The sequence below is a fragment of the Giraffa tippelskirchi genome, chromosome 4 (assembly GCF_054371585.1).
Source record: "Giraffa tippelskirchi isolate mGirTip1 chromosome 4, T2T-mGirTip1v1.2.pri, whole genome shotgun sequence".
In the NCBI taxonomy this organism is placed as follows: Eukaryota; Metazoa; Chordata; class Mammalia; order Artiodactyla; family Giraffidae; genus Giraffa; species Giraffa tippelskirchi.
The window spans coordinates 203,731,218-203,746,672 of NC_137278.1; the positions used below are offsets into that span (position 1 = coordinate 203,731,218).

At 53.3% G+C, this 15,455-nt stretch overlaps 2 protein-coding genes and 1 long non-coding RNA gene across 3 annotated transcripts; 1 reads left to right on the plus strand and 2 right to left on the minus strand.

The window, feature by feature from the left end:
- The first annotated feature begins 1,698 nt into the window (after positions 1–1,698).
- ATF4 (activating transcription factor 4) lies at positions 1,699–3,813 on the plus strand. The gene is made up of 3 exons (XM_081590197.1): positions 1,699–1,892; positions 2,485–2,805; positions 2,899–3,813. Exons 2-3 carry the CDS (start codon positions 2,580–2,582, stop codon positions 3,732–3,734), a joined length of 1,062 nt encoding a protein of 353 aa, XP_081446323.1. The 5' UTR covers positions 1,699–1,892; positions 2,485–2,579; the 3' UTR covers positions 3,735–3,813.
- Positions 3,814–5,919: 2,106 nt separating this feature from the next.
- On the minus strand, positions 5,920–9,476 carry RPS19BP1 (ribosomal protein S19 binding protein 1). Its single transcript, XM_081590198.1, has 4 exons — positions 9,396–9,476; positions 9,114–9,242; positions 6,719–6,816; positions 5,920–6,377 (listed from the first exon to the last, which is right to left on the minus strand). The coding sequence occupies exons 1-4, from the start codon at positions 9,445–9,447 to the stop codon at positions 6,243–6,245; spliced, it is 414 nt and encodes a 137-aa protein (XP_081446324.1). The 5' UTR covers positions 9,448–9,476; the 3' UTR covers positions 5,920–6,242.
- Positions 9,477–11,464: 1,988 nt separating this feature from the next.
- LOC145545525 (uncharacterized) lies at positions 11,465–14,449 on the minus strand. Its single transcript, XR_014082134.1, has 3 exons — positions 13,675–14,449; positions 12,208–12,501; positions 11,465–12,031 (listed from the first exon to the last, which is right to left on the minus strand). It is a non-coding gene; the product is annotated as an uncharacterized LOC145545525 (long non-coding RNA).
- Between the last annotated feature and the right edge of the window lie 1,006 nt (positions 14,450–15,455).

A 15,455-nucleotide genomic window follows, 5' to 3' on the forward strand; every position in this document is an offset into this window, starting at 1 on the left:
GGACTTATCAGATACCAGGAGCTTTGGCTCAGTGCTTGCATGTATTATCTTACTTCATTCTAAGCATACTCATCATGAGCCTCATGTTACAGATCAGGAAACTGAGACTCAGCAAGGATAACTCACTCAACCAAAACGTCTCCACTAATAGAATAGCCAAATTTGGGGGTATTTGCCCCTAAAAATCTCTCAACTCCTACCTAATACTGCCTCCATGGGGCAAGAACACTTCATCCCTTTAGTCCTCAGTTTGTTACTGAAAAGAAATTGTTAGGCTAGACTGAATCAAGTCAATGAATGATCAGTAGTCAGGAGGACAGTGCTCCCCCAATTTTTGACATCACAGTCCTCAAAGGAATAATATTTGTAGAGCTCACTTAAGTGAATGGAAGCAAAAACTCAAGGTTTCCACCTCTACAGGGCCTGACAAGGGGGTTGAGAGGTGGTGGAAGGCTTTCTCACCACTCTTAACAGCTCCCCAGTAGAGAGCGCAAGTTGCTGATCCCGACGTGGACGGCGGCTTCCAAACACAAACTACCGCAATTGGGCATTAGGAGGACTTGAAGGGAAGCAGTTATGCCTAGGCGTTATAGCGGTGCGAGATAATTGAAACTACCCGAGAGACAGCAGCTTAATAAAATCTCTCCTTGTTCTTAGCGGAATTGAAACTACATAAACCGAAAGAAACACCCCCTGTAACAGAATAGCAGATTTATATTTTAGAAAAATGGATTACGTAAAAATACATTGGGCTGTAGGATTATGCATCTCCTGGACTTTTATAGTCAAGAGTAGGGACGCGGAGCTGGCCTTTGATGGTAGGTGGGCACAGATGAGGCGATTAGACTGACGTCATCAGTCAACCTTTTCAATTACTGAAGGGCTTGCAGTCCTCAGTAATTTGCAAGTGTCTGCATGAAAACGACACTATGTGAAAACGCACACACGAAGCGACGCTTTCTTTTGCTTAGTTTTATCTTCTGGCCTGAAATTGGTCGCTAGTTCGGGGCTTCACTGAGAAGGGCAGGAAAGGACTGCAAAACCGGGACCTAACGCCATTATTTGGGACGCACTAGGCCAGGGATGCCCCAGGCAATCATGACCCGTTCCGGGTAGGAGAAAACAAATACAAAGCGTTACCACAGGAAAAAACGAGTGGGCGACTGCGCCAGACAGCGAGAACCTCACCGGCCGCTCCGCCCCTTCCCGCGCAGATCGGAGCTTGAACCAATAGAAAATGGAGATATATATGACTCACCGTGCCTGACCAATCATCTCGACGCGCTCCCTCCTCCACTATCTCGCGCGAGAACCAGGAGACCGTGTACTTCACAATAAATACCTTTCTTGGGGTGAAAGACTTCTTTCTCCGCCCCTCGGGCCGACGGCGGAAGTGAGTGTAGGGATCCCTCCGCGCCCTCTGGCGGCGGCCTGGAGTGACTCTTTGATCTTAAAACTCTTGTAAAGAAGTGCAGCTTTTTCTTAAGGCCGTAAGTAAAAAAAAAAAACAAACAACTCATTCCCTCTTCACTGGTACGGCCTAAACATAAAAGTCGAAGAACTGGAAACGGTCGGGGCGACGGATAGATGACAATACGTGGGCGGGAGACGCGAGTCACGTGACGGCGGCGGAAGGATGTGGTCTGTGATGCGTCCTCAGAGGCAGAGTCTATAAAGGATCCGCGCTCGCTTGCTGCCGCCATTTTTTCTTCCTCTCGCCGATAGATGTAGTTCCTTCGGGCAAGTGCGCACTGTCTCCTCCCGCTCCCCTAGGGTCCGCGGCCACCATGGCGTATTAGAGGCAGCAGTGCCTGCGGCAGCATCGGCTTTTGCAGCGGCGGCAGCAGCACCAGGCTCTGCAGCGGCAACCCCCCAGCGGCTTAAGCCATGGCGTAAGTACTGGGGAGGAGCCTCTCGGGCCGTGAGCCCCCGGGTCGGTGAGGGGTTTTCGCCTGCTTGGGCGCGGTCGACGGCCTGGTGGCGTCGCGGAGGGGGAAGCGGTTTTACGAGCGCCCAGGACGCGTGACTCCTGCTGCTTGGGTGTCCCCAAAACGCCGGCGCCCTTGTGTCGGGAGACCGCGGCCTTTCGCCGTGGAGCGAAGCCCTGGGCAGCCCCGGGCTCCCCGAAACCCACCGGAGTCCCATCTGGCGTCCCGCGAAACGTGGCAGCAAAGATGGCGGCGGGGCAGGGCGGCGGCCGCGGCTTGAGTCGGAGGGGCGTGGGCGGGGCCGGGCGGCCGGGGCCGGATTTGGACGCGAGGGTGGGGCGACTTCCTCTTGTGGCCGGTAGGGAAGGGCTGGGCGTCCATCTTGTGGAGCCTAATAAGACTCGGGGAAGGGTGACACCATGGCCCTGGGGCCACGTGGTCCCTATTTTCAACACGAAGTGGAGTTGTGATTTGGCCATCCTGCCTAATGGATGAGAAGATGAAATTCTCGGACCAGCTGATTTCTTATGGGACTCTGTTTCTAATTGCTATCCAGGCTTTTCACGGCATTCAGCAGCAGCCTTGCTGTAACCGACAAAGACACCTTCGAATTAAGCACATTCCTCGAATTAAGCACCAAAACCTCGCAACATGGCCGAGACGAGCTTCCTGAGCAGCGAGGTGTTCGTGAGGGACTTCGTGTCCCCCTTCGACCAGTCGGATTTGGGGGCTGAAGAGAGCCTAGGTCTCCTAGATGACTACCTGGAGGTGGCCAAGCACTTCAAACCTCATGGGTTCTCCTGCGACAAGGCTAAGGCAGGCTCCTCCGAATGGCTGGCTGAGGATGGGTTGGTCGGTTTCTCAGACAACAGCAAGGGTAAGAGGGATTTTTTTTTTTATCTGCTCGTGGGATCTGGTGATAGGGCCTCCTACATTTGATTCAAGTTTCTTCCAACTTTTTTTCTTCCAGAGGATGCTTTCTCCGGGACAGATTGGATGGTGGAGAAAATGGATTTGAAGGAGTTTGATTTTAATGATACCCTGTTTAGTATGGATGACTTGGAAACCATGCCAGATGAGCTCTTGGCCACGTTGGATGACACGTGTGATCTCTTTGATCCCCTATTCCAGGAGACTAACAAGGAGCCCCCCCAAATAGTGAACCGAATTGGCCATCTTCAAGAAAGTTTACCAACAATTGATCAGGGTGCCCCCTTCACTTTCTTGCAACCTCTTCCCCCTTCCCCAGGGGCCCTGTCTTCCACTCCAGATCATTCCTTTAGTTTAGAGCTAAGCAGTGAAGTGGTTATCTCTGAAGGAGATAGCAAGCCAGACTCCACCACTTACATTACTGTGGTCCCTCAGTGCATAAAGGAGGAGGATGCCCCCTCAGATAATGATAGTGGCATCTGTATGAGCCCTGACTCCTCTCTGGGCTCTCCCCAGCATAGCCCCTCCACCTCCAGGGGCTCTCCAAATAAGAGCCTGCTATCTTTAGGTGCCCTCAGTGGCTCTTCCCGCCCCAAACCCTACGACCCTCCTGGAGAGAAGATGGTAGCAGCAAAAGTAAAGGGTGAGAAGCTAGACAAGAAACTGAAGAAAATGGAGCAGAACAAGACAGCAGCCACTAGGTACCGCCAGAAGAAGAGGGCAGAACAGGAGGCCCTCACTGGTGAATGTAAAGAGCTAGAAAAGAAGAATGAGGCTCTGAAAGAGAAGGCAGATTCCTTGGCCAAGGAGATCCAGTATCTTAAAGATCTGATAGAAGAGGTTCGCAAGGCAAGGGAGAAGAAAAGGGTCCCCTAGTTAGGGTAGTCAGGAGTATGTGCGCTTGTATATAGGAGGCTGAAGCTGTGTTTTAATAAATTATTTTGTAGTGAAAGTATTACTGCACAGTCTGGTGTGTTGCCTTTGGAAGAGTCCTAGTGAATCCCCCAGTCTTAATTGCTGTGGTTGTCAGTACTGAAATGCAGATATTTTTTTCCCCTGACACTGTTGGGCCATAGGTAATGATTTTTTAATCACTGCTGTGCTGGGTCTTATCCTTAAGTTAGGGATAGAACCTGGACCCTCTGCATTGGTAGCAGGAGTTGTAACCTCTGGACCACCAGCTAAGCCCCAAGATGACTCATGTGGTTGGACAATGAGTTGGGTTACATCTCTCCAGTAGGTCGAGGGAAGAGTGTTCTATTGTGAGTGTGGGGCACAAAGGTGATGTGAATGTGTCACCAGGCACTCTTGTAAACGCAGTGTTCATGGTGATCCCATGTCCTACAGGGGGAGGTATTCAGAGTGGTAGGGCCAAATGTTTGAACACCAGGGCTGGGCTGTCTTGGTGGTGACCTTGGTGGGAATTTTTCTCCACTGCAACAAGGGTGTATGTGGCTTTGGTGATTTTCCAGATCTTAACTAGCAAAGCTTTGGAGGCGGGGATGAAAACTCAAAAGGTCCCAACCAACCTCTCCAAAGAGGACTGTCCCACCCCAGCTTTGCTAGAGGAGTCACTGGAGGTGGCCTGCCCAACTCCTGCATAAACTTGTTAAGCCTCTCACCCACAGGTGCCCATGAGGCTGTCTTGCTAGGGCCTTAGCTGGCCCTTCCACTCATGGAGGCCCAGGGCAGTGGACGGCTGGAGCAGCCCACCCCATGTGCAAGCCACAGGAAGCCTCAGCTGGGGCTCTGTTGGTTACTGTAGGGTCTCCAGGCAATGTGCCAGCTGCTCCAAACCACCGGAGACATGCTTCCAGGTGCTTCACAGCCACTCAGAGAACAACTCCCTCCTGGTCTTTCTAGCCTTGGCCTCAATATAGCAACCCAGCGTCCTCTTGGCTCCTGAGCCTGCCTTTCCCATCAGATCTGTCAGGTGCATCCTTGTTAGGAAAGGGGGCCTGGTCAGCCTGTTCTTCAGAAAACTGAACTCCTGGTCAGAGGGAGTGAGCAGCTAAGCCTGCTTCTCGCTAAGCTACTTAAAAGAGGAAGGACACCCAACCACCTCTCCCTGTGGTGAGGAGGGTGGAGAGCTCGGCACACCAGCCTCTCCCTTCTTGGACAAGCCCATTTGAGGACATTGGCACAATACTGACTTGTAGTCTCAGCTCCTTTCCTCCCACCTTGACTTCCTGGAAGGCTGGCCAGCTTTCTACTCAGATGGTGGCCACCTGCAGATAGGAAGGATTCCAACTTGGACTCAAGCAGGTCTGTGGTCCCTCTGTGTCCCCACTGAGGATGGAAAGCTGGCTAATAACCAGGGAAAGTGCTCCCCATCCCAGGATGGGTGTGTAAGGGGTAAAACCCTCTCCTGCACTAAAGAACCCACGGTGGATGGGCCAACTCGCTTCCCAGCCACGGGGCCCTTCGGAAGTTCTCACCAGACAATGCATGTCCCAGGGAGCTCTTTAGGTGTGGGTGGGGGCCCTACAAGAGCCTCCAGGGCCCTTTCTCCACAAGGCCCCCAACCTGTCCCCAGAAGGAACTCAGGGGGCTTCCAGGACTTGTCATCAATACCACACTTAAGACCAAGCTGGGCAGCACCACTCACCCACTCAGGGATTCTGCTCAGCAGTGCCTGCGCCCCCCAGACGCGGCCCAGCCTCCACCTTCCCCCTCACTTTGCTAGTTCCCACCTCATGTGACAGAGATAAGAGGGGAAAAAAAGTGGCCTTTAATGTCTGTAACCCCCCACTGTGTGTGCACGCACCCTGGGCACTGGCCTGAGGCAGCACTGATCCCTCCCTCAGACACTGGTGTCGGCTTCCCTGGAATGAGCCCCCAGCAGCTGTGGGTGCTATTTTTGCCTCAAGAGCTGCCTTCTCAGCTGTGGCTGCCCGCCAGGGGGAGGAGGCCCGTGGAGGCTGTGAACTGCTCTCCGCTGGCACCTGCGCTGGGGCTGGGCCCAAGGACTTCTCACCTGGGGCCTAAGAAGCAGCTGGGGGGTGGTGGGGGGGTTGGTGGAGGCTCCTTTGTATCGGGGGAGACAACGGGAGACACCCTGTTAGAGCAGTCCACAGCCCCTGGGCCACATTTATTAGAACCCGGAAGCCCACCCAGTGGCCCTCCTCCTATTAGAGGCGTGGTCCCCAAGGGCCCAGTGACCGGCCTCTCCACAGCAAACAGCCCAGAGGCCCTCCCTGGGCCAAAGCAAATAAAACAGTTGGAAGTGTTGCTTTCTCGCAGGCAGGTGGCACCTCCTGAGCCTGGAAATGTCAGCTCAAGTCTGAGCTGAAGGTCCTCCTGTGGGCTTCCTGCTCGCCAGCTCCTCCAGGGGTTCCCCACCCCGGGCTGAGAGGTCAGAGGAGGCTGTGCCCTCCTGGGAGCCTAGCTGCCGAAATATTCCTGCTGGAACTTCTGGAAGTCTTCCTCAGTGAACACGGTGCCCTCGGCCTTCTTCTTCTTCTTGGTCTTGGTCACAGGCCGGTCACAGGCCTTGCGGCCCCAGTTCTGGCGCACAATCTGGGGGTGTGTGGGGGTCAGGAGCCCTGGGTGGTGACTCAGCCACCTGGAGCCACACAACCTGGGGCAGCCCCTCAAGTGCCGCCCGCGTCTCGGGAGGGGGAGGGCACATCGTTTCCATTCAGAGGAGCCAACCAAGGCCCAGAGGGGTCACAGGGGAGTGAGGCCAGGCTCCCACCTCCCCTGATATGCTGTCAGCCCTCTGAGGAGGCCCCTCACTGCACAGCAGTGTGTCCAGCTCTCAGGAGCCTGGTGGGGCGCCCACCTCCCCACCCTAGGCTCAGGACTGAGACTCCCACCCCCTCTCCCCATCCCTTCCCACAGCTCACCCCCCGACAAACCTGCTGAGTGATGGATTCATCCACTGTGATTCTTGCACTGGTCATAAACCTCAGGTTTACTCCAAGGTAACCTCGACGCTCTCTCTTCCGGTACTCAGCTGTGGAGGCAGGGAGGGTGGTATCATTTCAGATTCACTCCCTGGAAGCCTCCTGGGTCCCCTTCTGACATCTCCCCACTCTACCCCCGCCCCTCCCCCCAGCCCTGCCGAAGGCCTCACTGTCCATTCCCCATGTCACTGCAACAGCCTGGCCTCTTCTGTCAAAACCACACTCCACATAGATCCCGCTCGAAGTCCCCCTTGGTTCCAGCTGCTCAAGTGATTTATTCAACAAATGTGTCCTGGGCATTTACTGTGTGTCAGGCACTGTTCTAGGTGCAAGAGCACAGAGCCGGAAACAGAACAGACCAGAAGTCCTGCCCTCATGGAACTTCCATTCCGAAGGAAGAGAGATGGTAAACAAGGCAAACAGTATTTTAGAAGGTGAACGTTTTATAGAAAAAGAGAACGGTAAACAGAAATGAGAAATGTGGGGGATGGGGGGAAGGTGGCAATTCTAAATAAATAGGCTCTGAGAAGACCTGAAATTCACTGAAAGGAATTCTGTGCAAAGACTGGAGAGGGAGAACATTAAACTGTGGGCAGAAGAGCATTCTGGATAGACGGAACAGTCCGTGCAAAGGCTCTGAGGCAGAAGTGTGACTAATGTGCTTGAAGGATGGGGAGGGGCAAACTTAAGGGTTGGAAGCTGGAGGGGGCAGATCATGGGGGGGCCTCAGCAGGCACGGAGGCATGGGAAGAACTCAGGCTCTCACCCAGGCCGATGGGAGCCCCTGGAGGGTGCAAGGCAGGATAGAGACAGTTCTGACTTAGGATTTTACAGGATCACTTCAGCTGCTATGGTGAGAACCAGATGACTGGGGGAGGGGAAGGAGACCACCAATTAGGAGGTTTTTGTAATAATCCATGCAAGAGACAGTGTAGCTCAGACCAAGGTGGCAGCCACAGAGGTGTCCTTAAGGTTGGCCCTGAGAGTCCCCTTACTCATGTGCCATGGCAGGGTGGTGGGATGGGGTAGGGATGGAGGGTGTGCCCGCTCCACAATGGCATCGCTGTGGCTCAACCCAGGCTCACTTCCCTGCCTTCACACTTGCTCCTGTTGTCTTTCCTCCCTGAGATTCACAGTTCTTTTAACAAATACTTGAACACCTTTTTATTGCACCAGGCCCTGGGGATTTGAGGCTTCTCTTGTGGCTCAGACAGTAAAGAATCTGCCTGTAATGTGGGAGACCTGGGTTCGATCCCTGGGTTGGGAAGATCCCCCAGAGGAGGAAATGGCAGCCCACTCCAGTATTCTTGCCTGGAATATCTCATGGACACAGGAGTCTGGCGGGCTACAGTCCATAGGGTTGCAAAAGAGTCGGACACAACTGAGCAACTAACACTGGGGATTTGAAGAGCTTACCAAGTCCTGCCACAGGTCAAAATATCAGAACACCCCGCCATCCTGCCCACACTTGTCCCTCTTCAAGTCTGTACATCTCATTAAGTGGCGCCAAATCCCTCAAGGTGCCCGGTTCTGACTGACTCCCTCTTCCTCCATCCTCACAGCCAATCCACCACTAACACCATCAACGCTCCCTCCTCACCGCAGCTTCCACCTGCAGGACTCTCTGGTTATCTCTGCACTGTCACCACCGCTCAGGCCACAGCACCTTCTACTTGAAGGAATAGGTGGAAGCAGGGCTCTGGAGACACACTACCTGGCTCCCACCTGTACCATCTGGGCAGGGGCCTGTTTCTGCATCTGTGCAATGGGGGTAATGACAGCGCCGACCTCATAGGGTTGTGAGGAACAAATGAGCAAACATTTGTAAGGGGCTTAGAACAGCACCCGGAGTGTTAACTTGTATTAAACGCTCAGTCTCTGACCCTCGTTTACTTTATGTCACCTCGACCAGGCTTCTTTCAACATTTCAAAGATTAATAATAAATTTCTGATTCCACATATGCCAACAGTATACTTCCCCCAGCTCATTCTTATGCTTCCATCAGGTCTGTGCTTAAATGTCGCTTCCTCAGAGAAGTCTTGATTTGGTCTTTTATTCTAAAGTCCCTCTCAAACTACCCTAGTTTTACAGCACAAACCTCATCACAGTGACCCAGCCATACGCTGATTTTGAAACTCCTCAGTGTTCTCTCCCCTCCCACTGGAGGGTCGGGATGATGAGATTCGTACATCTCCGTGTTCCCAAGACCCCGCTCCGCGCCCGTCGCACAGCAGGTATTCTAGAAAAGCCTCGGTAACATCTGAAGCCCTGACTCCAGCGCCAGTTCCTCCAGGGCACCGCCCTCGGTCACCGGAAGCAACGCGTTCAGCCCGTTCCCAAGCTCACCCAGCGCCGACTTGGGCACTTTTCCCTTGGCGGAGTTCCGCAGTTTCTGGGCCTGGGTCGCCTTCGCCTTCCGGGTCCGCTTCATTGGAGCTTGGCTCGGTTTGGTGTGTCCTGGAGCGGCCACGGGGGCTGTAAAGAACGGACTCGGGTCGGAGGGCGCTCAGGGTTCCCATCCCACCGAGGCTAAGACTGGTTTGGATCGTTCGGCGCCCTCGGGGCTCCTGCCCCCAGCCCCTGCCACCTTCCCGCCCAGCCGAACGTCCTCGGGCAAAGCCTCCTCACCCTCAGGAGCCCCCAATAGCTCCAAGCCCCGCCGCAGCAAGGCAGCCGACATAGCTACCCTTAGTTCCGCCCACACGTCTCAACTACTTCCGCCTTGGCCCCTTGGTGGTTTCGGCGGAAACCTGAGCCAGAACCAAAAGTTCCACAGTGAGCGGACGGAAGTGCCCACCTTCCTTAGAACGCATGCGTGAGGTTTACTAATCGCCGGGAAGGGGGCGGGATCTGGAGGCGGGGCCAAAGCTCCGAAGGAAGCATTTGTCGTCCAATCGCAACCCAATCAACCCTTTGCGAGACAGGCGGCACCTTCTCCCGGAAGCCGACCACCAGTACCCCAGCCTGGTAGGTAAAGCCTCTGCGGTCTGGCCGCTGCGTAGTGGGCGAGGCCGGGGCGGGGACGGAGTGTTAGTATTCTCAATTTTTACGAAAAAGGAGAATATTTGGGGGGAATATTTTTTCATATACTTCAACCAGAGCAATGTATAGTTCGGCGTGAGAATCCAGCTGTCTTGCCTTAAGCCAGATATTAAAGATATTTGCAAAAACGCAAAACAGTGTCGGTGGTTTTTTTTTTTTTTACTATTTTGTTTGGTTTTGGAAAATACAACCATTTTCATCAAAATATGTCAGTTACGTTAATATGTGAGTTTGTTACTGTTATTTTAAATTAATAAATATTTTTAAATGTATCTGTTTTGGTTTCTAACATGGTAACTTGCATTAAATAGTTACCATTAGATAGTTACGTATACAAAAGCTCTTTGGGATTCTGAAGTTTTTTAAGAGGGAAGAGGATCTTGGGCCACCCAGGTGGCTCAGTGGTAAAGAATCTGCCTGCCAGTGCAGGAGACACAGGAGCCATGGGTTCGATCCTAGAGTCAGGAAAATCCCTTGGAGGAGGAAATAGCATTCCACTCCAGGATTCTTGTCTTGTAAGATCCCATGGACAGAGGAGCCTGGCAGGCCACAGCCCATGGCGTTGCAAAGAGTTTCTTAGATAAAATATTGATAGTTTGAGAAATTCTGGCTTAGAGATTAGTACTCTTCTTGCTGTGGGGAGGAACCCTGTCTTGTTCACTGCTCCATCTGAGCTCCTAGCCCAGTACCTGGCATGCAGAAGGCACTCAATAAATGAGTGGCGAATGAATTCGCAGTACAAACATGTTCTGAGGGCCTTTTGTATACTAGACACTGAAGAGTGTAGGACATGGAGGTGACTCAGTTGCTCCTATGTGAATGAACCTTACTGACCTCCACCAGCTTGTCCAGAAGGGAGAGAAACACCTAAACAAACATTAATAATAACAAACACTACCTCGAGGTGCTGTTTTCAGTGTTTTACGTTTGTTGACTCACTTATACCACCCCCCTCGCTCTGAAGTAGAAACCACTGTTTCCCCCATTTTACAAACGGCCCAGAGGGGTCAAGGAACCTATCCAGGTCACACAGGTGGTGTCAGAGCTGGGAATAAAGAAAGACTACTGGGCCGGAGCATTTATGCATTGCTGGCCTGTACCAGCCACCCAGGATGCGGTGTGGGTCAGGAGGCCTCTGGAGAATAGCTGGCAATGTGGGAGGGGTGTGTCTGGGGCAGGAGGACCCTGTAGTGGGGGCATGTCCCTTGGGACAGGTGTGGCCCTGGAGGAGCAGAGGGCTGGGTGGTTTCAGTGTCATCAGGGCCACAGATATGCCCTGAGGGCTGGGGGGGGGTGGTCCCAGCATCCTAGTGATGTTGTCAGACAGGCTCTTTTTTCCTGCATCTGAAATGGCCAGATTTTCTTATTTCTGTTATTATATATTCATTGGAAGGAATGATGCTGAAGCTGAAACTCAGCATCAGTTTGGCCACCTGATGCGAAGAACTGACTCATTGGAAAAGACCCTGATGCTGGGAAAGATTGAAGGCAGGAGGAGAAGGGGACGACAGAGGATGAGATGGTTGGATGGCATCACCGATGTGATGGACATGAGTTTGAGTAGGCTCCGGGAGTTGATGATGGACAGGGAAGCCTGGCTGCGGTCCATGGGGTCGCAAAGAGTCAGACACTACTGAGCAACTGAACTGAACTGATATATTCATGTAGTGTTTATTGAATCTTTCCCACCCATTCCCCGGTATAAACTCTATAAAGGCAGGCATCTTTCTTTGTTCACTATTACATCAAGCGTCTGGAACAGGGTCTGGCATATTGTAAGGGTTCCATAAACGTGCAAATCAGAGAGAGGAACGCAGAGATGTCCAGGTCCACTCATCGTGGGATGAGTGAGTCTGCCTTTCAGGAGGGCAAAGGACAAAGCTCGACCGTACCCCCTTTCTCCTGTCGACGTGGGATGGTCAGCACACGGTCGTCATGGAGGGATTTTTTGTATCCCGATGTCCCAAACAACGAGTGGATTCCTGCAGCGTCTCCGCCGGCCTCCAGAGGGGACAAGTGGCCACTCTGGCCACTAGGTGGCGCCGCAGGACCACTTTATCCCATTGCATGGCTCCGCAATCTGGTTTGCAGCCGTCCAGGCGAGGGTGTCAGAGCGTGGGGTGGGGACATCCCTCGGAGCCGGCTGGCTCTTTGTGGTCAGCCCTGCCCTTCGCCCTTCCAAGACTGGGTGGGGAAGCGGAGGCAGAGCCACCAGGCTGGGACTGCCCAGTGGGGAGATAAGGCTTTCTTATGGAAAGCTGTGCAAATGACAACAGGGCATTCACCCAGTCCCTTAACAGACAGTGCCTCAGTTTCCTCATCTGTTAAATGGGGCATAGCTCCCTGATAAAGTGGGTAGGAGGAGCCAGTAAGTTAATACTGATAAAGCTCGCATTACCTGAATAGGGACTGGGGAGGTCAATACCCCACGAGGGTTCCTGGTGGATATTGCAGCCAGGTCTGCCCCACTCTGATCAAGAACAAGGTGCTTGCAACTGGGCACCTTAGAAGTGCCAGGCCTGGCCTGGTCCGGCTCCAAGAGGGCAGCTCCCTCCTGCTCACTCCCTGTCCCTGGGGAGTGGGGAGTCATGAGGGCTCACACATGGGTTCCTGTCCCAGCTGCCTGACTTCCCGCTGCTTTCCTGCTCTCAGCCTATTTCTTCATCTGCTGGTGGAAGCGCTGGGCTCCTGCCTGAAGCGAAGTGAAAGTCGCTCAGTCGTGTCTGACTCTTTGCGACCCCAATGGACTGTATAGTCCATGGACTTCTCCAGGCCAGAATACTGGAGTGGGTAGCCTTTCCCTTCTCCAGTGGATCTTCCCTACCCAGGGACTGAATCCAGGTCTCTCTCATTGCAGGCAGATTCTTTACCAGGTGAGCCCCCAGGGAAGCCCAAGAATACTGCAGTGGATAGCCTATCTCTTCTCCAGCGAATCTTCCCAACCCAGGAACTGAGGTCTCCTGCATTACAGGCAGATTCTTTACCAGCCTGCCCCTACCCTACTCTGGGTGCCCCTCTATGCCTGCTCGGCCTAGGCCCTTAGCCACACAGAAGAAGCACCCAGGTGACGTGGCCACCTCCCTAGCCCCTGTTGCCCACGTGCCCCATCCTAGTCTCCTTCCTGGCCTTTCTGGAGCCAACTTAACCTCACCAGGCCTGGGGGCAGGGAACCTCAAGGCTCAGAGGGAGGTAAGGTCTTCTGCAGGATCACAGGATATTTCAAGAGCAGAGGGAGGACTAGGACCCACAACTCTGAGTCCTGATCAAGAGCGTGCGTGAGTGTGTGTATGAGGCCATTTTGAAATCTCTTTCTTTTCTCTCTCTCTCTTTTTTTAAATTATTTGGCTGTGCTGAGTCTTAGATGTGGCCTGTGGGATCTTCAGTTGCAGCAGATCTAGTTTTCACTGTCCAGGAACTCGATGTGGGATCTAGTTCCCCGTCCAGGGGTGAAACCCAGGCCTCCTGCATTGGGAGGAGGGGTTGACCACTGGACCACCGGGCAAGTCCCCGTGTGGCCTTTCTGAACTGTGTGTTGGGGGGCACCCTGGATCTTGTGATTTGCTTTTGCCTGCCCCTCTTTCTGTGTGTCTCTTTATCTCCTCCCCTTTATCCCTGACTCTGTCTCTGTCCTCTCCTTTTCTCCCTGTCTCTGAGTCCTCGCCGTCTCCTCCTCAGTCACTGCACTGTTCCCCCACCCCCACCGCAAGCTCCCAGCCTCTCTCCACCTTCAAACTGAAAACCCAAATGGACTTTCCAATTGCCTTTTCCGACTAGTGATTGTGTGGCTCTGTGTGCCCGTGTGCCCGGCCCTCCCGCTTCCCTCTGCCGCCTGGCCTCTCTGCCTCCCTCCCTCCCTCCGTCTCACCTCCTGCTCCTGCCATCCGTGGCTCTCGAGCGAGCGTGTGCACAAGAGCGCGCAAGAGAAAATCCATCTCTGCGCTGTCTGGTTCTAAATGGACGGGGAGTGGGCTCTTTGTGGCCTCTGGTCTCATCGCCTCCCTCTCAGGGTCTCTGGAGCTTTCTTTTCTGAAAGGTGATGCTCGAGTCTTCTGTCGCATTTCCTCCTGGCCAGGCTGTCACCTCCGCAGTCCCCATGGGTGGGGGAGGGCACTGTGGGCCGAGGGAGGGGTTGGGAGGTGGGCGGGGCTGGGGCTGGTACAGAGGCTCTGGGCTCTACAACCTGGGCTCACACAACCGTGTGCCCCAAAGTAGGCTGCCTTTCTTGTGCAGGCCTGTTTCCTCCTCTGTCAGTTGGGCTTTGAGAAATATTGTCCAGCCCTCCTCCCAGGGCCGGGGTGGGGGTGGGGGGCGGTGCGCCGAGAGCTCCTGGCTCCAGGGTCCTGAGGTCTGGAGGGAGCATGGGTTCTGGAGTCAGGCTGTGTAGGTTTGGTTTCTGGCTTCTTCATTCACTACCTGTGTGACCTTGGGCAAGTCACATAACCTCTCTGTGCCTTGGTTTCCTCATCTGTGTGTTCATTATAATAATGGTCCCTGCCTTCTGGGGTGGCTGTGGGGATTGAGTGCAAAGTGCTAGTACTTGGAATAGCACATTGGGTACAGAGTTTAAGCACTATGTGTTTGAAAATAAAGGACAGCCGTGGGGGCCAGCAGTGTGCCCTGGGACCTGTGTCCATGTCCGTGACTGTGATCTGTGTGTTTGTGTAGCTGCTGGACCTCCATACTCTTGTGATCACACAAGGAGAGTGGTGTTCAAGAGCCTGGAGTCAGCAGGCTTGTGTTCAAATGCAGCCTTTGTCACCTACCAGTTGTGGGGCCTGGGGAGGTTACACAGCCTCTCTGAGCTTCATGAGGGCTCTCGTGGGGGCTGGTGGTGTCTTCCTCCAGGGTCTCTTGGAAGGGCAGGGTGCAATGAGAAGTTGCATGGAATGTCCTCAGCACTGGGCTGACACTTAATCAGCTAGTCACTCAACAAACATCTGCTGAGCACTTACTAGGAGCCAGGCTGCGTGCAGGGTGGTGGATTTGGGGTGAAAAAGGGGTCTCTCTAGGCCTGGTGCTGCTCACACGTGCCTGTTACACTCTCAGCAAGTATGAGCCTCTTCTTGAGGGCCTCTGTTTGTGACCTCAGGGATTGGAGGCTTCAGGGCTCATAGAAAGGTCCCAGGGATAGCAGCTCATTGTAGGGGTGCCCAGGCAGAGGCAGAATGGCTCTTTTTCAACTACTTGAAAAGATACAATTGCTGGTGTGACTGATTTTAAGAACTTAATAAAGACACAGGAAAAAGCTGCTAGAAATTCTCCATGGAGCTCTGGGGTCAAATAGTGACTCTGGGTGGGGGTCAAAGATGAGATCTTTTTTTTTTTTCGATGCGGACCATTTTTATTTTATTTTATTTTTTTATTTTTTATTTTTTCGATGCGGACCATTTTTAAAGTCTTTATGAATTTGTTACAATATTGCTTCTGTTTTCTGTTTTGGGGTTTTGGCCAGGAGGCAAGTAGGAGTGTAGCTCCCCTATAAGGGATCAAACCCACATCCCCTGCACTGGAAGGTGAAGTCTTAATCACTGAACTGCCAAGGAAGTCCCAAAGGTGGGATCTTTTCATGGACTCAGCCCTAAGTTGCTGTGTATCCTTGGCACATCCCTTGGGCCTCAGTTCCCTCTGGGGTGAGATGGGAGAGCC